We start from the raw sequence: 26,904 nt of genomic DNA, 5'->3' as shown, positions 1-26,904 counted from the left end.
TCACTTGGATTGTGAGCGCTTTCAGTACGAAGGAAAGTCTGCTTAAGTAGGTCCTTGAATGCAGCAAAATCTTGAAGCACTGGGTCGGACTGGGAGACTAAAAGGAGTAGCCCACGCTAGGGCATTCCCTGTCATGTGTGTTATCATGAATCCCACCTTGGTATGGTCTGTGGAAAAGGCGTGCTGTCTGAAAGCGAAATGTATGTTGCAAGCTTCCAGGAATTCTTTCATTTTCTTTTCAGAGCCGTCAAATTTGCCAGACACCAAAGGCAGAGGGGGGAGATCGGTGGTTTGCTGTTCTCTGGCGGCTACTCTTTGTTGGAGAGCGGCATTGTCTGTCTTAAGGGCTTGTACTTCCAGGTTAAGGGTTTGTACAGCCGCCACGAGTTCCTGAAGCTGTTGGGGAGTTGCCATGTCAGTATTAGGGCGTTGCAAGCTATCAAGGATATCAGACTGTGTAGGTAAGTTATCAGGTTTACTTGTGATGTCTTCCTCTCCACTTAAACACAGAACGTCTCCAAGCTCCCCTTCCTCCTCACCTGATGTAGAAGAGTAGTCCAACTTCTTCCTGCGTGTGCGACAAACGTGGGCTTTGTTATTCTTCAGTAGGTAGGGCCGGCCTAGGAAGGAAGCCACTGTGACTCCGGGTTGGAATCAACAGAGACTCCCCTCCGCGACAAGCAGCACGAAGCAAGGGGAAAAGCTTTGCGGCACAAAAACCCCTCCGGAACGGTGAATACACACAGGTCCAGGAACAATGATGGGAAACGCTAATAGCGCAGCAGGTCAATGGAAACACACGAAACGATCAAAGGCAGGTGAGACAGATCCGAATTAAGTGATTTGGGAAGAGAAAACTGGCTGGACATAGAAACAGGAATGAGGTAGACTAGGATGAACGGACAGAAAGTGACGAGGATGGCTAAACAGGCAGAAAGAGGAAACAAGGAACAGGGGCGGATCACCGCCAAGGGAAATACAACGGAGCGTAAGCAACAAGGGAAAGACGAGAGTTGCAACGCGCCAGACTGCCGAGTGTAAGATGGTAATAAACACTCGGCGGCGGCCATCTTTGGAAAAAACTAGACTGTCAACGACGTCTAGGGAGAATACTTGGTGGCACAGTTTGATGGCATCCATGTTTCCACCTGTTCCACAACCGCCAGGAACCCGTGGTTGTGACAAAAACCACCATTTTGAGCAGTGCTGCTCTTCCCATCATAGCCAAGGGTAATCTAGACCAGAACGCCATGCTATTTTTAATTCCCTCAATTGCTTCCTCCGTGTTATGTTTGTGCTCTGTCTCTATCCTATGGTACATGTTTACGCCCAGATATCTGAACGTCTCGGTCTGCCAGGGTATCTGCAAGACGGGCAGCCTCTCTAGTGGGGTATTCCTATACCTTCGCAAGGGGAACAGACTAGACTTCCTGGGGTTCACCGATATGCCCGAGATGGTGGCGTAAATATCCATCACCTCCAGCAGATATTGCAGATTCTTCTCCGCGTAGCGCAAGTAGAGGAGCATATCGTCTGCATACAGTGATATCAGGTGTGTGCCTCCTGTCGTGCGAATCCCCACCTCCCCGTATTGTTGCCTCAGGCAAATTGCCAGCGGCTCTAGTGCCAGAATATACAACATGGGCAAGCAGGGGCATCCCTGTCTGGTCCCCCTACCGAGTTGCCATTTATCTGAAATTATAGTTCCTGTTTTAACTCTCGCAATCGGGGAGCTGTATAACATCCGGACCCACCTGATGTATCCTGGTCCCATCCTGTATCCTTTCAAGGACGCCATCAACCATGGCCACCGCACTGAATCAAATGCTTTAACCGCGTCCAGCGACACGGTAGCCAATTCGCCCGAGTCTTCCTCAGCTTGATCAATGATATGGTGCAGCCTGCTATGGTTGTCTGTGATATTTCTACCGGGAACATAGCCTGTTTGGTCTGGATGTATCAACCTGCCGATCACCCTCTTAAGTCTGTTAGCCAGCACTGCCTTGAGTATTTTGCTATCCTGATTAAGCATAGACAAGGGCCTATAAGACCCGCACTCCATGTCCGGCTTGCCCGGTTTCAGGAGCGGGATGATCACTGCCTCACAGAAGGACACCGGCAGTTCCCCCTGCTCGTAAGCTTCATTAAACATGGCCAGCAGTGGCTCGAGTAGCTCCTGCTTATATGTTTTATAAAACTCGCTAGGTAGCCCATCCAACCTGGGCGCTTTACTTGTGGGCAGGTGTTGGATCACCACCTCAAGTTCGTCCGAGGTGATGGGGGCCTCTAGATCTGCGCGTTCTAGGTCATCCAAGGTGGCCAGCCCAATGTCATCTCTTGTTTCCAGCATTTCTTGACTCATATCTTCGCCTGCGTCCTCGTATAATTGTTTGTAATACTTGAGGAACTCCTCGTTTACCCCTTCCTGGGTATTACAGATACGACCTTCAGCGTCCCTGACCTATCTGATCACCTGGCGGGGTGTCTCATTTTTGTATAACCAGGCCAGTAATCTACCCGGCTTATCCCCCCCCCGCATGTTGCCTCTCTGTATATTTCTTATAATTAAGCTTGCATAATCTGTCCCAGAGTTCACTACAGGCCACCTGCAAGTCTCTTATCTTAGCGCTGTCCTCTCGGGTGGTCCCCTCACTTTGTATCAGGCCCTCTAGCTCTCTTTCTGTTTCCTGCAGTTCCCATTCAATACCCCCTAGGAGCCCTTTGGATTTTGATATAGTTACCCCACGCACCACCACCTTAAATGCCTCCCATACTGTTCCCACACTGCCCGTGTTGAGTTCAAAATATTCCTCAATGGCCTCCCTCAAGTCCTCTCTGAATGCTGCATCCTGTAGGGCCTCAGCTCTGAGCCTCCACGTCGGGATTCGTGCTCTGGGGGGTTGATGCCACCAATCTATGACCAAAGATGAATGATCGGAAAGTACCCGGGCCTTGTATTCCGTGCCCACTATTTCTCCCACTATCTCGGCGGCGGCAAACACATAGTCCAGCCTTGTATGCAGGTCATGTGGCGCTGCATAATGCGAGTATCGCCTTTCCATAGAGTGCAGCCGTCTCCACACATCCTCTAGGCCAAGGTCTATCAACAGCGTCCTCAGTGCCTTAGCTGCTGGCGCAGGCTTTTCTGACTTGTCATCTGACCTGTCTATGCTGGGGTTCAGGGTGCAATTGAAGTCCCATCCCCACACCATTGCGCCACCCACCAGGGGGCTAATTTGACTATACAGGGACCTAAAATATGCTGCTGTATCATGGTTGGGGGCATAAAAATGTATAATGTTCACTTCTCTGTTCTCCAGGAGCCCCACCACCACGACCATTCTACCTTCTGGGTCTGTCGTTGATCTAAGCAACTGAAATGGCACATGCGGTGCCACCCATGTAATCACCCCTCTTGCATTTGCCGAGTATGTGGCCCCTATGACGTTGCCCTTCCATTTTCTCCTAACTACCTCCAACTTCTCCTTGGTGAGGTGGGTCTCCTGTAGCAGAGCTATGTCAATCCGCATCCTCTTTAGGTACATCATCACCTTATTACGTTTTAAGTAACTATTGAGGCCCCGCACATTCCAGGTCACGACTCTGAGATTACCCGATGCCAATGACTTGGTATCCTTCCCTTCCCCACTCCCTCTGATGTCTTCCTAGATGGCCCGTTTTCCGACTCTTAACCCTCCCAACCTCAACAACTCCCCCCACCCCCTTTTCCCAACCCTGCCCCACTGCACACAACCCCCTCCTCCCCCCTCCCTACCCAACCCCAACAAATGCCCAGCTCCATCCCTGGATCTCAGGCCCACCCGCGTCTGGTCCTGTCTCGCGAACCGAGGACTAGGACCCCGCTGGGCGTCACCGGACGAACAGTGACCTAACTAAGAGTAATGCTATGGGGTTCAAGGGGTGTCACCCAGGAGCTCCTACTTGTTTTGCTTTTTGCGGGTCTTGCAAGCATGTATTTTCTGCCACACATTCCCCACAGGCTTTATTTTGTACTATACTCTAGTCCCAGTGTCTTGTGCTGTGTCACCAAGATGACCCAGCTGCGTGTTACTTATCTTCTGCAGCTTCTGTCTGGATCCCCGGTTCCTGGGGGCGACCCTGCATAACCAGCCAGTCCATAGCATCCTCCGGCGTCTCGAAAAACAGGGTTTTGTTCTTGTGGAACACTTTCAGTTTGGCCGGATAAAGCAAGATATATCTGTGGCCAGCCTCTCTCAACCTCCTTTTCACCGACCCAAAGTTCATCCTGGTGCGTTGTACGTGCAAAGTGTAGTCTGGGTACGCTGTGATTTTCACCGGCCCCCTTTCGATCGTGCCTCCCTTTCAGAAGAATTCAAGTATCTTCTCCCAATCCCAGTAGTTTAAAATCTTTGCAATCAGCGGCCACGGGGGGTTTCCCGGGGGTGGTCTCCTTGTCAAAGCCCAGTGCGCCCTTTCAACTGCAAATCCCTGGGTAAGTGCTCTGCCAGTTATTTCCCGCAGGAGCATGGATTCCACATATTCCGTTGGGTTAGGCCCTTCCATTCCTTCTGGCAATCCTACAATACAAATGTTATTGCGTCTGGCGCACCCTTCTGCCTCCTCTGCCCTGTTCTCCAGGTTACCCATGCGCTGCACCAGGGCATGAAGTTCCTATCCGTGGGTGCTGCATGCTGCCGTATTTGGGACAATCTCCTTTTCCAGGTTTCCGGTGCGCTACGCAAGTGTCCTCACGTCCTGTCTCAGCAGGTTAACTTCTTCCTGGACAACTCCGATCTTGAGGTCCAGTCCTACTTTTAGGTCATTCATTGCCAGGCCCAGTTTAATCTCCCAGGCAACCTTCAGGTCCGCAATCGCTGCCAGCACCCCCTGGATCGTGCCCGGTGTCTCCGCTGCCACCGTGGAGGTGTTGTCTCTGCTTTTGCCCCCTTCTGCCCCTGGAGGTGTCTTGGCGTAGGTCTCCATCGTGGGCTGCTTGGTCCTGGGTCTGATAATTTTGTTAGACATTGTGCTGTGCCGTACGGACGCGAGCCAGCAGCGCCACCCCACTTGCGAACTCCAAAGTGGCGTCAAACCACTCTCAGTATTCAGGGGCCGCTTTAGTCGTATTCGGGTATATCCCTGTTACTCGCCACCCTCCTAGAATGGGCTGTGTCCTCCCCCGTACCTGCACCCACGTAGTATTGCTCAGCCAGCCCCTGCCGTATCTCCTTCAGTGGTTGGTGGTTAGGTGCACACACTGACCCTGCGCTCCCCCACTCCGGCCCTCCGCTGACCTCAGGGTCCACCAGCCTGTAGTCTTGTCTTAGGTGCCTTCTCTTGGCTTCTTGGCATTTGTGGATGGGTCCAGCAGCAGGTCAGCCCCCTTATGCCTTCAGGCTACCCTGTTCAGGTCTCCCTCCACCATCGTATGCTGTGTCTGCTGCCGCCTCAGCGTGTGTGCAGCAGTTGATGTGCTATGCAGGGACTTGTGCTCCCCGGCCCCTTCCTGGGCCACGTGTACCTGTTCACAGTCATTTATATGCGCTCTGTATTTTAGGCGCTCCAATTCTCCCCCCTCCGGCCCGCGCTTGCACCAGCGTCCGCTCCGGGGCGGGGGCCATTATGGCGCTGGGGGCCTGTGTCTGGCAGCCCGTGTCTGGGCTGCTCGTCCTCTCCAGCTCCACAGTACTACCTCCCCAGACACTGCAGTCTTTAGTTATGGGCAGCTGTGCACCGCTTTTCCCCGATGCAGCGGGGACCGTTCCGCCCACTCCGGGCTTATACAGGTCCAGCCCCCAGGTGTTCCGGGCTTCTGTGGGGGCCCATTCGTTATGTCCTGCCCTCTCCCGCACCCCGGCAGTGCGAGGTCTTTGTCCTGCCGGGGGTCCGCCTGTGCAGCGGGGTGCGCGCTGGGCCACTGCCCAGTCAGTTCTTCCCAATGCTAGCAGCGCCGCCGCGGTCCCGCTGCTCCGGCGCTCCTCAGCCCCGGCAATCCGGGGCCGCGCAGTACTCTGCCGCGCCTCTGCCCGCCGCGGGCCACAGTGCCCGTGCCCGTGTCCAGACAGGTCTGCCGACTGGGACCCCGCTTCAGTTCCCCAGCCGGGCTCAGGCAGCCGCTCGGTGCATCCCTCACAGCACCAATGCACTCAACGGCAGCAGCGCGTCCTGCGAGTCCCAAACAGACTGCCGCATCTCATCCCTCATGGGCCAGTCCCCGCTGACGATTCAGCGAAACGGCAGACTCGAGCTCGGTCCCAGCCACAGATTTTTTCTCTCGCGGCTCCGTGGTCATTTTATGACCCTTTGTCTGCCGCCGGCCATCTTGTCCGCCTCTATGTCGCGGGCACCAAGCTTTTCGCAGACGGCCGCATCTGCCTCATTCGGCTACCGCAGACAATATTCTGGTGCCCAATGCAAGCACCAGCTATTCATGAGTCTGTGGGTGTGCTGGTGACAGTCTCATGTTCCTGAAAACATAATTTCTCCCGCAGAATCGATGTCGGATCACGGGAGCTCCTCCAGAGCACGTCCTTCTACGCGGCCAAGCCACGCCCCCATAGTGGCTGGCGACTTTAATCCGCAATTGAACTATTGAAAGATCTGGAAGGGCTGTGGAATGATCAAGATTCGGCCTGGGATATCCCTGCCCTATGTGCAAGTTATCTTCCAAGAACTCATCACCTAGCAGTAGAATCATTATGCATCACCTGAACCTAAGAGCTGTAAACAGAAGATTTGCTACAGACCAACCAGTCAAGGAGACATTTAACAGCCACAAAGGGAGTTAAATGATTGACTATATATTCCTATCAGCACCCAACTGGGTAAAAGTAGATAGCTTTTAAGTAATTGATCGGACTGAAAGTGTCCATATGTCTCTGTCCATCTCCGTATTAGGAAGCAACATGGAGAAGTTTAAAGAGAATGTTGGCATCAACCAACAGCCGATATTGATTGAGGGCCATGCCCGTAAATCAGTCAGATGGGGGGATGTTTTGACACGATCAAACAAGCAGTCCATTTACACTTCTATTCTGTATAATCTTGGAACCATTAACAAATTGGGGACTACAGATGCGGACATTCTACAGGAGTTTGAGAAACTCAAGATAATTATCTTACCACATGTGTCTGCCCCTGCTAATTTGATCAGATGGAAGTGTCTAGTTGGTGCTGGTTGGTATGACGAAGTCTGTATAGCTACCAAAAGAGAAATAAAAAAATGCATAAACTCTCCCCTGGACGCAAAGCGAGAGCAGTTTGCATTTTTGCTGGTCACAAATAGGTTGACGTGAGGATGCCCCCATTTGTAGAAAATGTGGTTGATCAACTGAGATCCTTCCTATCGGGATTCCTGCTCCCAATTTCCTCCCTGCTCTCTGGCCACCCTCTATGAGCTCCCCTCCTTCTCTGAGTCATCTTCAACCCCTCTCTTTCTTTCCTCTCTCACATCATGGACCTTGCCAAGAAGACCCACTTCCAACTACACCTCCTCAGAGGCATCCTTACTTTCCTCACCTTTCCCCAGAAGCTTAATGTCTCTAAAGCCCGGCACTCTTTAGGCTGGACTATTGCAACCACCTCTTCCTTAATCTACCCTCTTCCTCTCTCCGCCCCCTCCCGCTTCTGCAGAATTGGGCTGCAAGACTTTTCCTTGGCCTCAAGCCCAGGGACAGAATCTCTTCAGCCCATAAATGGCTGCCTCTCCCTCTTGAGCCAAATCTCCTAAAATTCCAGAAGCACCTCCAGACTTTCCTCTTCACCGCATCCTTCCCTCTCCCCGTCCTGTGCTAAATCCCTCAGTCGCTGAGATTGGTGGCCTTGGCCCTTATGTGTCCTTCTGGGTCCTGGCCTTCCTCCCATTCGCCTTCAGCCCCTCCCGCTACTAGCACTTGCCCTTGGGCACCCACTGGCCTGTATTCCCCCACAGGGCCGCACTTATTGTATTGGCAGACAACCACTGTTTACTATGTGACCTCTGTCAAGCACTTACGGTTTCCCCACAACTTAGTCGCTGGCACTTCACCCTCTGCGGAATTTCTTAGCACCCCCCCCCCTTCCCCTGTCCCTTCTCTCTCTGCACGATCCGAATGCTCACAAGTCCTAGTAGAACCACCTCTATCCTGTTCATTATTGTATTCTATTGCCTTTAACTCATGTTCCCTCCCCTGCCCTGTAGGCGCTTTGAAACAATTTCTTGCCGTATAAGGCCATTACAAATGCACAAAAAATAAATAAATATAAATCTAGCCTTTGTTGAGCTCCCACTCATGGTGAAGGGGGGATCCCTGCTTAGCTTGTCTACAAAGACATTGTCCTTCCCCGGGAGGTATTCCGCCCTGATGTGAACCCTGAGCTGGAGTGTTCAATGCCAGAGCCTCTGCACTTCTCCAGAGAGTATTGCCGACCTGGTGTCTCCTTGCTTGTTAGTGTAGTGCATGGAAGTAGTGTTGTCCATGTGAATCGTGATCACTTGTCCTGCAAGGAGTGGTTGAAAGGATTTCAGTGCCCACCTGATGACCTCTAGCATATTGATGTGTAGTAGAATCTTGATCTGACTACGTGCCCTTTGTCTGTAGCTCTCCCAGATGTGCTCCCAACCTGACAAGGAGGCATCAGTCCTGAGAAATAATGTTGAGGTTGGCACTTTAAACAGCGTGCCTTGATTGTGGTTGCATTTCCTGCTCCATCAACGCAGTGCCGTATGGAAATGGGGTGAGAGGTGAATGAGATCTTCCCATATGCCTGTTTGCTTCCATTGCCGATCTAAGGCTTCCTCGATTGGGCTCATTCTGAATCTGCAGTTGGAGATGAGGATGACTTGAATTGACCTACCATGGAGGAGTTCTCCCTGAGAAAGAAGCTGACTAGTTTCAACATTACTGCTATTAGCTCTCCGGAAGGCCGCACACTGGGAATGCAAATGTCTAGTTCTGCTCTGAGGAATAAAGCGGCTTATGCCAGTGTGAGTGCTGACTTGGCCTTGCTAATGGAGAAACCTAACTTTTAGAGTATCCTCCATTAGCTTGACAGCTCTGGCTGTTTGTTTCCTTACTTTTGCCTTTAGTAGCCAGTCGTCCAGGTACCGAACAACCTCTATTCCTGTGCGCTTGAGATGTGCCGCCACCGAATCTAGGTATTTCATAAAGACCCTTGGGGATAATTTTAGTCCGAAAGGGGGCACGCAGAACTGGAAATGCAGGTCTCCCACTGCGAACCTGAGATGGCGCCTATGTGCTGGGTGTATGGCGACATGCTAATAGGCATCTTCCAGATTGAGCGTAGCCAAGAAGTTGTTCTTGTTTAGCCACGGTAGAACCTATTGAAGTGAGGTCATTTTGAATTGTATACGTCTTACAAAAACACCCATAGGTCTAATATTGGGCCCCTCTGCCCGTTTTTCTTTCTGACCAGTGCAAAGTTGTGGATTTCTGTTGATTGTGGTGGTGATGTTGGCGGACAGTCCATGAATTCGATAGTGTGGACGTTCTGCATGACCTGAAGAACCCAATTTGTCTGAAGTTAAGTTTATCCAGTGGTGGAGGTGTTGGCTGATCCTTCCCTCCACAGGGGTGTTGTATGGGGGGAGGCGTGTCACTGACAATTCTGTACCGACTGAGCCTTGGACTGACCAGATCCACGCCGGCCTCTCTGCAAATAGTACCTGGTGGATGAATGTTACCAGTTCCCCGACTGAAAGGATGATGAAGAGGACCTCTGTCTGGTGTATGCTTTGTTATACCCTCTGTACCTTGATGATGAGCACCTGAAAGGAGCAAAAAGGATGAGTCTTTATCCTTATAGGGAGCTAATGGCCTTGGCCGCGTCTGTGTCAGCCTTTATCCCATTTAGAAGGTAGTTAACCTTTTTCCCAAATAACTCCTTGTCGAACGGCTGATCTAAAATGTGGGCCTGGAGCCCCAGCCTGAAATTGATAGCTTTCATCAAAGCCAGTCTTCTCAGGACAGTGCTGTGGGTCATCTGCCTGAAATCAGACTGCCAAGTCCAATATTTTCTCCCCAGCCTCCCAGATAACGTCCAATATCATAGTGGTTGTAAACAGACCTCCTCCGCTTGTCTCAGGGTTCATACAAAACAGACTTTCTCTTCACCGGCTACCTGCAGGTTAAACAACTCAGCCGCTTTTGCCATGATCGTGTGGAAAGAAGCTACATCGTCCGCAGTGAGGCACCCCCAGGGGAGTCACGTCTCTTCTGCTTCTCAATGTACTTGTCTCATTCCTCCACCTGACGTGTTGGTGAATCTTGAAGTAGTTCACCCTCCTCAGGTGCATTGTCCTGGGCATCTGCGCCAGAGAACTCCCTGTACAGATAGTCTCCAGGGTCCTACCAGTATTGGGTCATCCCGCCAATCTAAAAAGGACAAGGTGGAAGGTGCTCTGGTATCCCTAGACAAAGGATTCAGTGGAGAAAGCCTTCTCAATGAAGACGTGCTTCTGGGTGAGATGCTGCGTCTCTGCTGTGGGGACATGCTCCTGTCCAAGGTGCTTAGTCCCGGGGGGGGGGGGGCAATATTCCTCTGCTTCTTGGATATCTCCTGTTCTGTGGTAGGAGGGCTGTGGCCGTCTTGCGCTGCTAGACATGCACTTTGCCTTCGCTGGAATTCATCCATGATATTTTTCATGGACTGCATCAGCTCCAGGTGGAAAGGATCAGTGTCATTCATAGAGCGGTGCCAAGGTGGGGTGTGCTCCTTGGGAGACGACTGTTATCTGTAGTGGATTCAATATTTTGCCATGAACGGAATGGCCTCAGTGGGCGTATGGTGGTCCAGCAAAGTTTTTTTCATTGACGAACGTTGCCCATCGACAGGGTAGCCATGGACAAGAGGGTAGTCATGGACGAGCAGTGATTTAATCAGTCCATTGATGGGGTGTTTCACGTTGACGGGGTTGCCGTGGATGAGAGGTTAATCATGGACAAGTGGTGTACCATTGATGAGGAAGTTTTCTCTGTGAATGAGGCCTTGGTCGACGACATGGACGTGAATCTCTCTGTTGACTGAACATTTGTCGTCGTGGACAAGGCCTTCCCTGTGGACAAGGATATTTTTGACAAATCAGAGCATTCCCCCATGGATGGCTTTGGCATTGACGGTGTCTTGTGGTCGGTAGGGACTCACTTTGTGGATGAGTGTCCTTTCGTCAATGAATGGCCCGTAGACAGGGTTCATTTTTCCGTCGGTTGGACTGTAGAGGAACTGGTCGTCGCCTGTTCTGTGGATGAGGGTCCTGTAGACGAGGGTCCAGTGCATGGGGCTTTGTCAAATGGCTCCTTACCTTTGGTTTTTGACCCTTTTGCCTCCAAACGACGAATTCTGTGTTTCTTGGATGCCTGGGAGCTTGCCTGTGCTTCCTTTAGACTCTTTTTCTTGGCCTTTGTAGGAAGCAGAGATCCTCGGTCAACTGAAGAAACACTCCTTTTAGAAGCTTGCTTTCAGTGACCCTGTGTGAGGAAACAGGGGCTGTCTTCATGGAGTCCTCGTCTGAAGAAGGGCACTTGCTCTCCAAATGCATGCAGGGGCATCTGTGCCGGTCTTGAAGGGTTCTTTGAGAAAATGTTTAGCAAATATGACGTTTAACAATGTCATGTGGATAGAGGCAGTAGATGCACTCAGTATGTGGATCCCTGACAAAAAGTAGCCCTTTCGTGCATCTATTGCAGTCCTTAAACAGAGTACCTTTAGTGCCTGGGTCTGCCATGGACATGAGGTACCTTGTGGAGATCTTTCCCTCGCCGATTTCAGACCCAGCAAGGGAGGCCCTGTAACAACAAAAAACAGGATTTGTAGAGCATATGAAACTCCCTCAGAAAAATATGTTCTTAATGGCAAAGACTTAAAAGACTGGATTAAATTGAAGACAGCTCAGAGAGCTGATGAGGATTCCCCTTGTCTGTAGACTGTGGTGAAAATTCTGAAGATGGCTGCCTGGGGTGGCGCTTAAGGCTTGCCACCTCATTGGCTAGGGTCACAAAGAACCAAAATGAGGTGGAGGGACTACAAAAGTGAGTGCATTATCAGGGTTAATGGGCAATCCATGTTGCCTTTTTTTCTATGGGAAAGGTTTATATATATTTATTTTTAAATTACAGAGGATTCCCAGTCTGACAACAGGGAATAGTCAAGCATGTGAATATGTGAAAGATCCAATGCTGGAGAAATATTAGTTGTCCCAGTAGTAGTGCATGTTAGAGCATATGTTCATACTTGAGACATTATCATTGAGTTAATCAAGAATAGTAGAACCATTCTTATTATTGACACACGTTGGTCTTTTGGCAGTGGCATTATCAATCAGTTCATCAGGTATGGTCACACCATTCTTCATTTAGTCATCAATTCAAATAGGTTCTTCTGTCCTATTGCTCAGAGCCTGATACAGTAGAGTTCATAATTGGCAATTGTGGAGTATGCAATAAGCTTTTATTAAGCAAATAAAAACTGATGTGATGCACTTCAATATCCTCAACAAGATTGTTCACAATAGTAGTAAGAGATGAAATGTAAATGATCAGGCAGGATCTTGTATACAGACATGATTCGACAGGGAAGCATCAACAAGGTCTGTATATGACTTGAACAACCTTTTTATTACTACAAGGCAGCCCAGATGTTATTCGCTCCACCAAAGTATCGCTCCTCTTGGAAGCCAAATAGCCTGAATTGTCTTTGACACAGATTTCAACTTGATTCACTGCCGAGGCATTCCTTTCTCTGGCTGGTGGAAAATAATGAATAATCTTTTTATTAGTTTCAGAGATAAAATCAGTAGGAAAAGTATAAACCTTAATACCATTCACCCAGTAAATCAGAGCTTCTTTAAATGTATGGGGTTTCATATTCCTCAGAGTTAATAGACATGCTTGTACTCACTCCATTCTTTGACGAGTCAATCAAAAGTATGGGAGCCTTAACCGCCGAACCACTAAGAAGATCTGTCATGAGCACAGCAGCTGTTGGATCCAACTCACCAGCCACCAGTTGTCCAGATGAATGCAACACGGTTTGTGCGGATCACTAACATTCCTTTTCAGTGTGGCTTCACGCTTTTAATGCAGTAGGAAAGCGGGGTCCAATATAAAGCGCTCAAAAGGTGTAGCTGACACAACAGTCACCGCTGATGCACCAACACACTCACCAAATGCTTCTGGTTTGTAATCAAACTGATCTATCATAGTTTTGTAAAAATGCTATAATGGAAAGTAGTCCTTCAGTTTAGTTCATACTTCTCAATCTATCATTGCCATACCCTCCTTGTTAAACAACAGTTCCTGATTTACCGCATTGAGCACCGGATGAGACTTTCAGGGAATGCCTTGTACAGTTGGCATCCTTCCTAAAAGATCACCTAACCTAGGAGACAATAAGTCAATTCAAATGTGAACTATACCTTCTAAAATTTCGAGTTTTCTAAGACACTGGCCTGTACCTTGGTTATTCAATGTACCCATGGTGCTCATTGAATAACCACTAGCCCTAATCCAACTCTATGCAAATGACAAGCACATAATGTTTTGCCGCGACAGTATGGTGGACCATCAATAACATACTTCAAGTCTCCTTAAAAGAAATTAAGTGGAAGAGACCTGTTGCTCTTTTCATGGCTTGAATTAACAGGAGGGCCAAGAAACCTTGGGGATTCTGTAACATGGCAGGGGGTTATTCTGTATTCAAATATATCATGCGAACACCAAATAAAGGTGATAACCGAATATGTCTCTCACTGATAGAATTCCCCTGCAGGGTGGAATTCTAAGGCCCTTGGGTTAGACTTGAATAGTATAGTAGCATTTATGTTGGGCTCCCCAACACCAACTTGAAATCTTTGTAGCGCTTACTTAGTCCTGGGCCCCAGAAGCAATGAAGGTTTTATTCCTAGACTGAAATCCCACAAAACAGGCTTAATAAGAAGTAAAAATTATCGAAGGCACCAGTGAACTCGGGAATAGGTTCCCAGATGAGCTGAGAGCCCAGAAAGATCAATTGCATTTTAGAAAAGCATGAAAACTAAGGTTTGAAGAAAGCCCTTAATCAGGGCCTTAACAGACTCTGCCTCACTTTGGAAGTAAGGAATTACTAAATGACACTTTTAAATAACAAACAGTTGACTACTGCAGGGGCTTTAAGGTGACTCAACAACCTTTATTGTAGTTTAATGTTTGTTTCGGTGTCATCTGAAATGCAGCTGTGAGGTCATGCAATGAACAAAGCTAGCGCCCTTTCCCCACCAGCCCAGTCCTGCCCCCTATTTCATTGTGCCTGGTACCCTCTTCCCTTTCACTGAAACACGTGTAATACTGCCTCTGCACTGTGAAGTCCTATCCACATCTAAAACACCAAAAATAAATAATTCTATCTGGGTTTTGGATTCCAACAAAAAAGAAAACATGCACATCAATAAAGGAACTTAAATGTTGGTTAGAGAATCAGGGCTAGTGAAAATCAGGATCACTGGACGCTTACTATCAATGAATTAAACAAGAAAGCACACCACAAGGAAAGCAAATTTTGAATGCTGCCATTTGTGATTAAACTTGTCAATCATTTCCTGGGTGTCACAGAAGCTGCATTCCACCGAGAAGCTGAATACTTTCCACTGATCCAATATATAAATGAGCACACATGTTGATCCTGCAAAATACCATCAAAGCATGGGCAAGAAATTCCTGGTCATGACCTTAAAGAAGTCAAAGCAACATATGGAGTAGGCTTAACAATGAAAAAACACAAACAGTTGTGATCTACGATTTCATTGAAAAAAAGAAATTGCTACAATATTCAAGTGGTTCACCAAAGTTGCAAACACTAGAAAAAGAAAAGAAATACTTTGTAATAAATGGGCTGTTTCAGACGCCTGCATAATTTCTGAACTTCATCAACCTATTCACATTACTGCTGCTGATCACACCTATAGCACAGATCATGCCACAAGATGATTTCCACAAGTGACGTTATAGACATGTCAATCAAAAGGTCCACACTACTGACCAAACCCTGCATTATACTTCACCTATGAAAGTAATCAAAGAACGTGACTTGTTTTACTATTTTTTAAGGAGCATGTGAAGAGATTGATCTCTTCCATTTTGTATCCCATTTTAAAGTGATTATCAAAAGACTTTTTTCAATTTATAATCAAGCAGCTTTCAATCATTAACACTTACCTCTATGGCATCTTTCAGCGAACCAGCTAATAGGAAGAATGCAGCACACTGCTCAAACCGTTGCTTTCCCATCAGTGCAAAGGCATTTTTTAAAGCTGCTTTACGCCATCTATCTTCTGTAAAATTCTGGCTGAAGAATTTTGTCATCTTTTCATCATGCTGAGACCTTAAACATTAAATTACAAAGTGCACATATTGATACAGAAGATTTGAAACATGAGTGGTACATGTGAAGTGTATGCCTAAAAACTTAGATCTAAGGATACTTCAAAAGGGAAAGGTTACTCACTGTAGTGACTACCGTAGACCTAGTCCATAGCTACCTTTCATCCATTGTGTACAGGACTCCACAGCAAAGGACAGCACTGGATCCATTTGCAAAACAAAAACAGGCACTTCCCCTTTAAATATCCAGGCATGCATAGGCTTGGTCACGGTTGCGAAAACGCGCTGCTAGCCACGTCCCTACCTGTCAGTCCTGCCTTTTTGGGCATCAGAGTCGACGGCCTGTCTCAATTCGTTTTAGGTGGCTGGTGGGAGGGTCGTATGGAGGAACGAGGGCTATGGATTACAAGCACACTAGTCACTGCATTTAGTAACTATTACTTAGTTCTACATCCTGTCTCTGTTCCTTAATACTGTATGGGTGATAATGTACTACCCACACCCAGGAGGAGAAATGTTGCTGCCCCTTTAAAACAAAAGGGAGCATCAAAATGTAAATTCACCTCACTCCATTAACGCCTACAGATGGTCAGTGGGGAAGCCCAATATGGCACCTTATTGATAAAGTCCCAAGAAGCACGAGGCTGAAAAGAGACAGCCATAGCCTTTGCTCTAAAATGCATATGCAAGCTCTTGGGGAAGGAGGGGCTCTATTCTAGATCATGTAAGCCTCCAGAATTCCTGCTACCATCCACCTAGTAATAGAGGCTGTAGAAGCTTGCCTTTCAGGGAGGACAGTCAAAAAGATTAGAAACAAGGTATCTGACTTAAAAGTCTTTGTCTGTTACAAAGAATGTTACACTTCTTTGGACATCTAAGTAGTGCACCCTGTGTCTACCTCCAACTGCAGACTGGGTAAAAAAGTTGGCTTTACTATTTCCTGGATAATGCAAAATGCAGAAACTAACTTCAGGAGAAGGGATAAGTGTGTTCTCAACACATCCTTACCCTTGATCTCACCACGCACCTGTCTGAAGTAAGGCAAACTAAGAGAACCAGCATCCAAGTGACTAACTTAATATTGACCAATGCCATTGCTTGAAATGGTTTTTGAGCCAGGTGCCGAATGAACCACATTTAAATTCCACACGGGGTGGAGTGCCAAACCAGCAGATTAAGTCTGCAGAGGCCCTCAAGATGCCTCTTCACCACCAGATTGGCTTTAGTTAGAAAAACACCACAGACTCAGAATTCCTGTAAACCCAGAAAGCCGGCAAGTTTCTACAGAAGGATTTACCTGCAATCCGGATCGGTCTAGAAGAGCAGAAAATGTTAACTAGTTATCTCATGAATATTGAAGCGGTCCACCCTCGTCTTAGCAGCCCAATGACAAAAACAAGATAATTTGCTTCTGTATGGATTGTGATTTTCTGGCTTTCTGAATAATATGCAAAACACCAGGCATGCCCAGATGAGCTAATGCCAGTTCCTGAGGACCATGCTGCCAAAGCTAGATTGTGGGGTGGGGTGAAAGATTATCCCCTACTCCTACCCTGCAATGGATGTAACGGCTACCAATCTGCCAGCTACTGCAGGTCTGAAAACCACACTCTTGTCAGCCAGTGCGGGAACACAAATAATTGTGCATTACCTGGACAACCTGAACCTAATGAGTACACTAAATGAGAGGCACTGAGGGGGCATGTGTGCAGCTCCTACCTATCTGAAACGAGTTTTCTTGAAAGACCATTTTTGCTGCTCCTCCCAGCAGGCAAAGAGGGGGCACTTGCCAATGAGTTCTGCAGAAAATAGATTTTTCTGAGTGATCCCAAAGGTAAACTATTTCCTGAATCGTTGCTTAACAAAGTTCTGGCTACACTGAATCTGTGTCAGATACAGCTGTTGGAACCAAGGGGTGTTCTCCTACAGCCAGTTGAACCCGTCGTGTAGCAGACAAATTCTTTCTGCCAATGTAACTCTCAGGAGTACTAAAGAACAGGCTGAGAGATCTATGGATGGACGCCACAGGACAGAGCTGGCTGTAAAATGAAACACAATCAACACCGCAACTAACAATAATAACAGTATTGCAGGACTTAAGAAATGTCAGAACTACCTTGCATGTCAACAGGAGCTCCCCTTAATAAACAAATGGAATGGGATTCCTGTTACTGAATCGAGATTTGGGACTTCTCCTGTAAGCAGAGGATAAGCAATGTATCAATAAAACTACTAACCCCGAGAGAGATCGGACTAATCCCCAAGTCATGTACACAAGAATAACTTGCAAGGTCTTATCAAAAGAGTTGATGTCTGAAGCGTGGCAGTGTTCTTGTAGTTCACAAGGACACCTAAAAGCGCTTAATCGGAAGGCTGTAGTCCGAGCACTAACCTTTCAGTTCTTTAGAAACAGGTGCAAGTTCGTTCTGTAGAATGACGTGGAGAATAGTTCTGTGCAATCCAAAAAACGTTCCGGTTCGTAATCTTTCTGGCAATCAAAACAAAACAGCAAGCAAGACATTTGTAAGGAAAAGCAGAGTCGGAAAGGCACTGGCTGAAACATGGACAATAGTGTGAGGCAAAACACAAGTTGAGGGACGTTCCGATGGTCAAGTACCAAGTATGACTGATTGGACAAGGGAGGAGAAGAGTAGCAAATCCGGTAAACGTAGCAATGTTAAAAAAACCAAGTAATCCAAACACAACATAGAGCAAAAGGCCTGCGAACAAAATTCAGAAGCAGGGATACCTTGCATGGGTGGGACTTAAGAAGAGAAGGTATCCCCTGATCCGTTGTACGTGGTTCTGACGTGATTGTGCACGTGAAGGTCGATGGGCAGGGCACCTACGTCACCATGGCAACCCCCAACGCGCATGAAAAAACAGATTGCACTTGGAGGTTTTGCCACGTTTCATATTACCATAACTAATGCATGCGAAACGTGAGAGGACAGGGGTGGTAACAGGAACCTGACTGTGTTGTGGTTTACACTGGGAAACTAGCGAGTTCTTGGATCGCAGTGGTTTCTTGGCAGCATCCTCCCCTAATGATACTACCCCAATCCTGGAGGCAAGGAAACGAGACATGAGGACAGGGGCGTGCAGATGAGCTTTGGGTTCCCAAGTACAATCTTCTGGACCATAGCCCTTCCAGTTGATCACTTTAGAGATCTTCGTGTAAAGAATTGCATTCACCTCATACTCCTCCGACCCATGTACTGTGATTGGAGAGGAACAGTACAGGAGTATAGTGTCGCTCACACATGGTTTAATTAGCGACACATGAAACACAAGGCAATTCAAGTATAACTACAGCATGAATGACTTCCTTGATCAGATAGGGTCCCACAAAATGAGGTACCAGGCATTTACAGACAGGGATGCAAAGATTTTTGGTGTATAGCCACACCTTCATACCAGGCTGATATGAGGGATCCTTCTTTCGATGTCGATCCGCATACAACTTGGCCTGTTCCTGTGTCTCTGTCAAATGTTTCCTAACATCATCGTGCAAAGAAGAGAGATCACGAAGACAGCCGTGGACAGCAGTGTTGTCTGATTCGACCGCCAAATCTAAAGGCAGTGTCCTTGGGTTTTGCACATACATAATACAAACGGCAAAGACCCTGCGGAAGCCTGAACTGAATTATTTTAAGCATACTCAGCATGGACGAGGACCGAAAACCAAGTTTCCTGAAATTGCAAAGTAAGACATCGCAAATACTGCTCTAATGTGGCATTCAAGCGTTCTGTCTGAACGTCAGTCTGTGGATGGTATGCGCTTGAATATCGCTCGTCAATGCCCAAGGAGGCTGTGATATGCCTCCAAAAATGAGAGATGAGCCACGTTCCCCGAACAGAGACAATGATGTCCGGGAGACCAAAGAAACGAAACACGTTGTGCAAAACTAACTCAGCTAGAGTAGGGGCTGTGGGTAAACCTTGGCAAGGAATACTTTGGGACTGGAAGTGGTTGTAAGAGACACATGGGTTTAGCCGTGGTCCCCTTACACTGCACACACAGCAGCAGTGTACTCTGCCACATCTCTGCAAAGAAGGCCACCAGCGTTTTAGTAGTTCCATAGTTTTACGTGTGCATGGATGTGCAGCCATAAGTGAATCATGACACCACTTCAATGCGATGCGTCTAGTAGCTGCATTTGGAATGAATAAACGACCCTGGACATAAGGCAGAGAATGGATAATATCCATATTGTATTCCCTGATTTCTGCTGATTCCTTAGACACCCATTCTTGGATGGACGATTTCAACTAGGGTTCTAAAGTGCATTCACACACCACTTAATTGGGTAAGAGTATATTACCATCCTGGACACGCGGTGGTGAAGACCCATGCATCCTTGAAAGTGCATCGGCTTTAGAATGTAGGGAACCAGGGTGATACACGAGTACAAAATTAAACAGGGAAAAGAACTTGTGCCATCTGGCATGACGAGCAGTAGTGCACTTAACTGATTGTAAAGCAAGCAAATTTCTGTGATTGGTGTAAACGTGCACTGGAGTGGCCATTCCCAGGAGGGGATGTCTCCAAACCATGAAAGCAGCCCTTACTGCTAACAACTCACGCGCTGTGATAGTATAGTTCTGTTTATATTGAGTAAGCTTCCGTGAATGGTAAGTCACCAGATGCAAAAGACCTGATTCAGGACATAATTGAGACAAGACTGCACCAACCGCTATGTCCGAGGCGTCCGCCTCAACATAGAAAGGCCACTCGGGATCGGGATGCTGAAGTACAGAAGACATGGTGAACGCAGCTTTCAAGGAATCAAAAGCCTGTTTGGCATCTGTACTCCAAACAAATTAGCGCTTGCAACTACTAAGGTCAGTTAAGGGAGCAGCTGTAGCAGAAAAAGAGCGGATAAACCTATGATAAAAATGTGCAAAGCCAAGAAATGACTGCAAGGATTTCACGGAGGAAGGGGTAGGCCATTCCAAGACAGCTCTTACTTTTGCGCTGCTCGTTTTAACTCCTTCATTAGTGATATCGTCCCCCAAGAATTCAACCTCTGTTGCATGAAAAATGCACTTCTCCAGTTTAGCAAAGAGAGGATTGTCACGCAGGCTTTGCAAAACCGTGGAGACGTGCTGCACATGTGATTCAAAGGGGCAGAGTAAATCAGAATATCATCTGAATATACAATGACATAATGATCGAGCATATCACTGAACACATCATTGATGAAACTCTGGAAAGTTTCAGGAGCATTACAGAGGCCGGATGGCATGACGAGATATTAAAAAAGGCTGTATTTGGTTTTAAATGCCATTTTCCATTTGTCTCCCTTTCTCATCCTCACAAGATTATATGCTCCCCGTAAGTCTAACTTTGTGAACAGCTAAGAAGACCCTAACTGATCCAGTAGCACCGATATGAGTGGAATAGGATATTGGTTACGTATAGTAACCGTGTTTAGGGCACGGTAATCTATGCAGGGCTGCAGATCGTCCTCCTCCTTCGGTACAAAGAAGAGAGGGGATGCGGCTGGGGAACGAGAAGGACATATGAATCCTATTTCCAGAGCTTTGGCCAAATACTCCTTGAGCAAAGTATTTTCCTTTTGAGTTAGCGAATAAACACGCCCTAAAGGAATCCTGGCCCCTTCCACAAGGTCAATTGGGAAGTCATAGGGTTGGTGTGGAGGAAGCACCTCCGCCCCACCTTTGTCGAAAACATCCTTATAAGCTTCGTACTCCTTAGGAAGAGAGACTGTCGATATACCCCTAACCACAAGGGCGGAGTCCATCAATGGATGCCAAGGACTGAATGGCTTGACAAACGATGAACACCACAGTAATTGGAGTTAAATTCTACTGACCCTGCTTGCCAGATCACAAGCAAGTTATGCAACACTAGCCATGGTAAACCCAGTTTGATTTTAAACTGTGGTGCAGCGATAACATCAAATGAGATTATCTCTGTAAGTCCTGTTAGAACAGTCATGGTCAGGTCAATGGTACGTTCCATGATCAACCCTGCGAGAAAAGTGGTACCATCCACTGCATTAACCAACTCAGTTTTATCGCTAGCAGTACCCGGGATATTCCATTCATGCACATACTGTGCATCCATGTAATTCCCTGTCGCCCCAGAATCCAAAACCACCTCAATGGACCAAGGCTCCCTGGAAGGGTAGGCTAGTTTGGCGGACATAACAAACGGAACCGTAAAACAGGAGCCCTGGATATTACTGCTCCGCAAAGGGGCTCCCTCTATTGCCAGGCTCTGGCATTTCCCTGCTTCCTGGGTTTTTTAGGGCATGCTCATAGGTAATGTTCTGAGGATCCACAATAGAAGCATAGATTACTCTTTTTATGATGTTCCCTTTCCTCCCTTTCCTCCGAAGACAAAGGACTGCGAACTGTGCCAATTTGCATGCGTTCGCCATTCCCTGCAAGAGGAACTGTTAGGGCCGTTGGTAGTGGTGGCAAACCTCTCTTTTCACCCTTCTATTCCGCCTTTCGTGCGTCGATCTGTAGTACCAAATCCAATAGCTCGGGAAAAGCAGTAGGTACCACGGGTATTGTGGCTAAGATGTCCTTTAATGAGTCCGACAATCCTTTATAAAACAAGGCTGCCTTTTTTTCCCCCATCGGGCCAACCACTTTCAGCCACTAACTGATTACAATTGGCTAGGTATGCCAACAGGGGTATGTCCCGTTGTTGCAAAGCAAGCAACTCCAAATCGGTGGCCTAAGAAGTATATCTAGTATCAAAAACATGCAACATGGCGGCTATCAAGGCATCACAATCATATAGGAGATGACTACCTTGCTCCAATAACAGGTTGGCCCCAACAGCTGCCGTTCCTCCCAAATACGGCAGACAAATGCTGCCTTGGTGGTAGAGTCCGGGAACGAAGTTGGACGACACAAAAAGTGAAGTCTACAGTGGTTAATGAAAGTCCGAAATGTTTTGGGGTTGCCATGAAACTGTTCTGGTGGGGCTCGAGGAAACTGTACTGCCATGTACACAGGCACATTCTCCTGGCTAGCTGATGCACAACCAGAAGCAGAACTAGAAGCTGCCATGGAGGCAGGTGCACCTGCTCCACCTGCTTGCATTCCAGCTTGTAAATCATTGATACGGCATTGTGTGGCTTTGTGAGCCACTGCCATGTCAGCACGTAAATCTGCAACCAACTGCGCCAAGGCTGCCAATGGATCATTTGTGGCGTCCATGGTATAAGGCTTCTGAATATGTCAGCTACAGCTGTAGGAACCAAGGGGTGTCCTCCTACAGGAAGTTGAACCCGTCGTGTAGCCGAAAAATTCTTTCTGCCAATGTAACTCTCAGGAGTACTAAAGAACAGGCTGAGAGATCTATTGACCAAAAGATGGATGAACGCCACAGGACAAAGCTGGCTGAAATGCACAACACCACAACTAACAATATTAACAGTATTGCAGGACTTAAGAATTGTCAGAACTAGCTTGTGTGTCAACAGGAGCTCCCCTTAATAACCAAATGGATTTGTATTCCTGTTTCTGAATCGAAATTTGGGCGTTATCCTGTAAGCAGAGGATAAGCAATGTATCAATAAAACTACTAACCCCCAGAGAGATCTTACTAATCACTAGTCATGTACACAAGAATAACTTGCAAGGTCTTACCAAAATAGTTGATGTCTGAAGTGTGGCAGTGTTCTTGTAGTTCAAAGGCTGGCTTATGAATTTCTCCTCCTAACAACCGTCGGCACGAGGATGCCTAAAAGTGCTCAATCGGAAGTCTCTAGTCTGAGCACTAACCTTTCAGTTCTTTAGAAACAGGCGCAAGTTTGTTCGGTAGAATGACGTGGAGAATAGTACCTTTAGAAACAGGAGCAAGTTCGTTCCGTGGAATGACATGGAGAATAGTTATGTGCAATCCAAAAATAATTCTGGGTCGTAATCTTCCTGGCAATCAATCAAAACAAAACAGCAAGCAAGACGGTATCTAAGGAAAAGAAGGGTGGGAAAGGCACTGGCTGAAACGTGGAAAATAGCGTGAGGCAAAACATAAGTCGAGGGACGTTCCGATGGTCAAGTACCAAGTAAGACTGATTGGACAAGGGATGAGACGAGTAGCAAATCCGGTTAACATAGCAATGTGCAAGAAACCAAGTAATCCAAACACAACGTAGAGCAAAAGGGCTGCAGACAAAATTCAGAAGCAGGGATACCTTGCATGGGCAGAACTTAAGAAGAGAAGGTTTCACCTAATCCGTTGCACGTGACTGTGCACGTGAAGGTCAATGGGCAGGGCACCAATGTCGCCATGGCAACCCCCAATGAGCACAAAAAGACAGATTGCGTGTTGGGGTTTTGCCGTGTTTCATATTACCATAACTAATGCGTGCGAAACGCAAGAGGACAGGGGTGGTAACAGGACTCTGACTGTGTTGTGGTTTACACTGGGAAACTACCAAGTTCTTGGATAGCAGTGGTTTCTTGACAATCTGCTAGGTTTGTCTGGTGTGATGAATCAGAGGTGATCATCCCAGAAATCCTGGCCTGGAACCCTTCTCATATGGCCAGGGAAAGGCAGACGCTTCCTGATCCCGACTGGGAGAACCCCTTTAATAACTTCCCTACAGACCCTACAATCTTAATGGCCTATTGTAGAACTGATGCCTGTGAAGATAATGGTAACCGGAGCATTGAGAACTTCAAGTCCAACAATGTCCTCAGTACAGGGACAAGGAAGCGGGACTCAGAGGCACTAAATTGCAAGGTGCAGTTTAGTGGTTCTAATGACCCATACCTGAGCTGGACATTTGAATATATAAAGCCTCCTCAGGTGCAGGCCATTAGAAGAAGGATATGGAGTAGTTGCAGAGGTTACCGGCCGCAGTTGCAGAGGAAGAAGAAAGGAGAAGGAGACGCCGGAGCCACCGCTATCTTTGAAGCGGATGGCAGTCCTGAGAGGGTCTCCAATATTGATGGCCTCAGAAGCAGTGGTAGGGCAGGGGGAAGTAGTGTTGATAACACACTTTCCATTTCTAATTGGGTGCTGTGTCCCGGTGGCTGGCGAGCACCAGAGAATTCAGGGAGCGAGAAAAGCTCCTTTCCCGATAGGCCTGGGATGTGGCAAAACAGAAGCAATCTGCTGTGTTAGAGGCAGTAGAACTAAGAATGGCAGCGGATTGAGCGGTCGCATGTGCAGACACCAGTGAGTTTACCATTGTCCGGTAATCCCGGTACGCTCTGTAATCGAACGCTGACCACTAATAACAGTTTTGAATACCAAACTAATATAAAGAAGTCACGCTGGCATAATAACAACTTTATAAAAGGGCAAGGAAAGAAAGTTTATACTCATTACCATGACAGCCAATGCCATTGCCAAAGTAAAGAGGGGACAATATTTCAAAGATTATATAATCCATTTTGGCTAAATAACAAGAGAGCATTATTATAGAAAGATTGTAACCATTATTGCCAGAGTGAGGAAGAGGCAAAAGTTGATAAAGTCATCAACAAGCATTGCCAAAGCCATAGAGGGGCAAGTGCAATGAAGAAACATTGTCAGCAGTTACTTGATGTGAAAGGGGGAAAAAAAAGAGTGTAGGAGAGAAGCCCTCCTGGTAGAAAGTGTCAAGGGGGAGAGGAGCATAACCTGCATTGCATATGGAAAACACCACAGGGGAACAAACAGCACCAATGTGTATCATGGCTTCACAAAAGAAACTTTCGATGTTGTTGAAAGTCAAAGACTTTTCCAAAAGGTTTGAAGTAAACCCCACCACAGAGTACTTGTAGTAGTATTAGGAGTTTTTGTCCTGGCAGTTGAGTATACTGGGATATGGACCTTTTAGTGGCAGTCCTGGCAGGTTAGTGGACCAGGAGGAAATCATAGAAGTTCTGCATTGTGGTTAAAAATTGTGGAGAAGAAGAAGTGGTAAGATCACTAAAGTGTTCACTAAACTGTTGCGGAACGATCCTGACAAAAATGGTTACATGTGATTACATGGAATCATAAAATAACTAATCCAATTACAACTAATACCTAAATAACTAAATCCAAAATAACGAATTCCTTAAGTCGTAGTTTTTGGAGGGGTTCCCTCCTAAAGCCCCCCTTTTTTATTGATCCTAATACTTTTACCACATCCCCAAAACCACTATTCCCACTTCCAACCCCATTTTTAGTTTTTTCCCCAAATTCGTTATTTTGGAATTCATTATTATGAATTTGCTGTAATTGGATTAGTTATTTTGTGATTCCACATAATCACTGAATACACATAATACTCATCTCTGTATAAAAACATGGACACGGTTACAGAACACAGACTTACTCAATACATTATATGATATATTTTATTTGTATCACGCTCATACACAAGTGTTTCAGAGCGCGAAATAAACTTGGTTCCGCTCCCCAGACTTACACTTTAGGCCTGTGAGACATTAGAGCTTCCCCTGACAACCGAGGAGATCAGACAGGCAATAAAGGACCTAGCTGCAGGGAAGGCCCCTGGACTGGACAGACTGCTGATCAATCTCTACAAGTATTATCTGGCAGAACTAGCCCCAAAGCTATTAGCGGTATGGGAAGAAGCTAAAGCCGCTGGATCACTCCCCCCCCTCACTAAGGGAAGCAGTCATCTCTGTCCTGCTTAAACCAAACAAACCCCCCCATGAGGCTTGATCCTATCACCCCCTTTCACTAATCAATGCAGACACCAAAGTGTTTTCCAAGGCTATAGCAAACTGGCTACTACCCCACATGACCCAACTGGTGCATTCTGACCAATCGGGATTTATCCCAACCAGATCCACCTAGCTAAATTTACGCAGACATTTGAGCATAATATCCCAGCTGGATCCCAAGGTCAGAGTGGACACAGTTTGCCTTGACGCCGAGAAGGCATTCGATTCAGTGTCATGGAAGTATATGTTTGCGGTGCCGAGTTGCCAGGGGTTTGGACCCCCATCTCAAAGCTTCATGCAACTTTTATATAAAAGACCCTTACGCCATGGTCAGGACAAATCACACCTTGTCACCCAGATTCCCACTACACAGGGGTACACGGCAGGGTTGCCCTTTGACCCCCTCATCTTTGCCCTCACCATCGAATGCCTAGGAGCATTAATACGTTATTGGCAGTCCACTTGTGGTGTTCAGATAAGGGGCCATCTCAATATTGCTGTACGCGGATGATACCTTGATATACATCAGCGATGCAGCGGTCAACCTAGCCCCCATCATGTTAGACATACGCGAATTTACTAGGTATTCAGGCTATAGAATCAATCCAGCCAAATCTTAAATACTACTACTGACGTGAGGGGCAACACAGAGGGACTCAATTAAGTAATTTCGCTGGTCCCCAAGCTCGGCCCGTTATTTAGGGGTGATTGTGGCCACAGAAAGTGACACCCTGTACTCAACCAATTACGAGCCAGACATCACCCAACTAGAAACGAAACTAAAAATATGGACCAAATTACCGGTCTCGACATACGTCTAAATAGCATTACTGAAAATGATAGTGGTACCTAAATTGCTTCATCTTTTCAGTAACATATCAATATGGCCAGGAAACGTTTTCTTCACTAAGCTGCG

The 26,904-nt window shown here is 47.1% G+C and overlaps 1 protein-coding gene across 4 annotated transcripts in view; it reads right to left on the bottom strand.

Moving 5' to 3' along the window:
• The window catches only part of DMXL2 (Dmx like 2), a 2,950,233-nt gene that overhangs the window by 1,443,738 nt on the left and 1,479,591 nt on the right, over window positions 1-26,904 (bottom strand). For all 4 annotated transcript variants that reach the window (XR_011279824.1, XR_011279825.1, XM_069624807.1 and 1 more), the window contains exon 22: window positions 15,168-15,333. Coding sequence is in view for 2 of the 4 variants with exons in the window: in XM_069624807.1 (XP_069480908.1) it covers window positions 15,168-15,333 (166 nt within the window). In the remaining 2 variants the exon portion in view is untranslated. The remainder of the gene's footprint in view (window positions 1-15,167; window positions 15,334-26,904) is intronic.

Source organism: Ambystoma mexicanum, chromosome 11 (assembly GCF_040938575.1).
Source record: "Ambystoma mexicanum isolate Mex_15411 chromosome 11, UKY_AmexF1_1, whole genome shotgun sequence".
In the NCBI taxonomy this organism is placed as follows: Eukaryota; Metazoa; Chordata; class Amphibia; order Caudata; family Ambystomatidae; genus Ambystoma; species Ambystoma mexicanum.
Note: the sequence above shows the minus strand (reverse complement) of the source record. Positions and strands in the feature narration are given on the sequence as shown.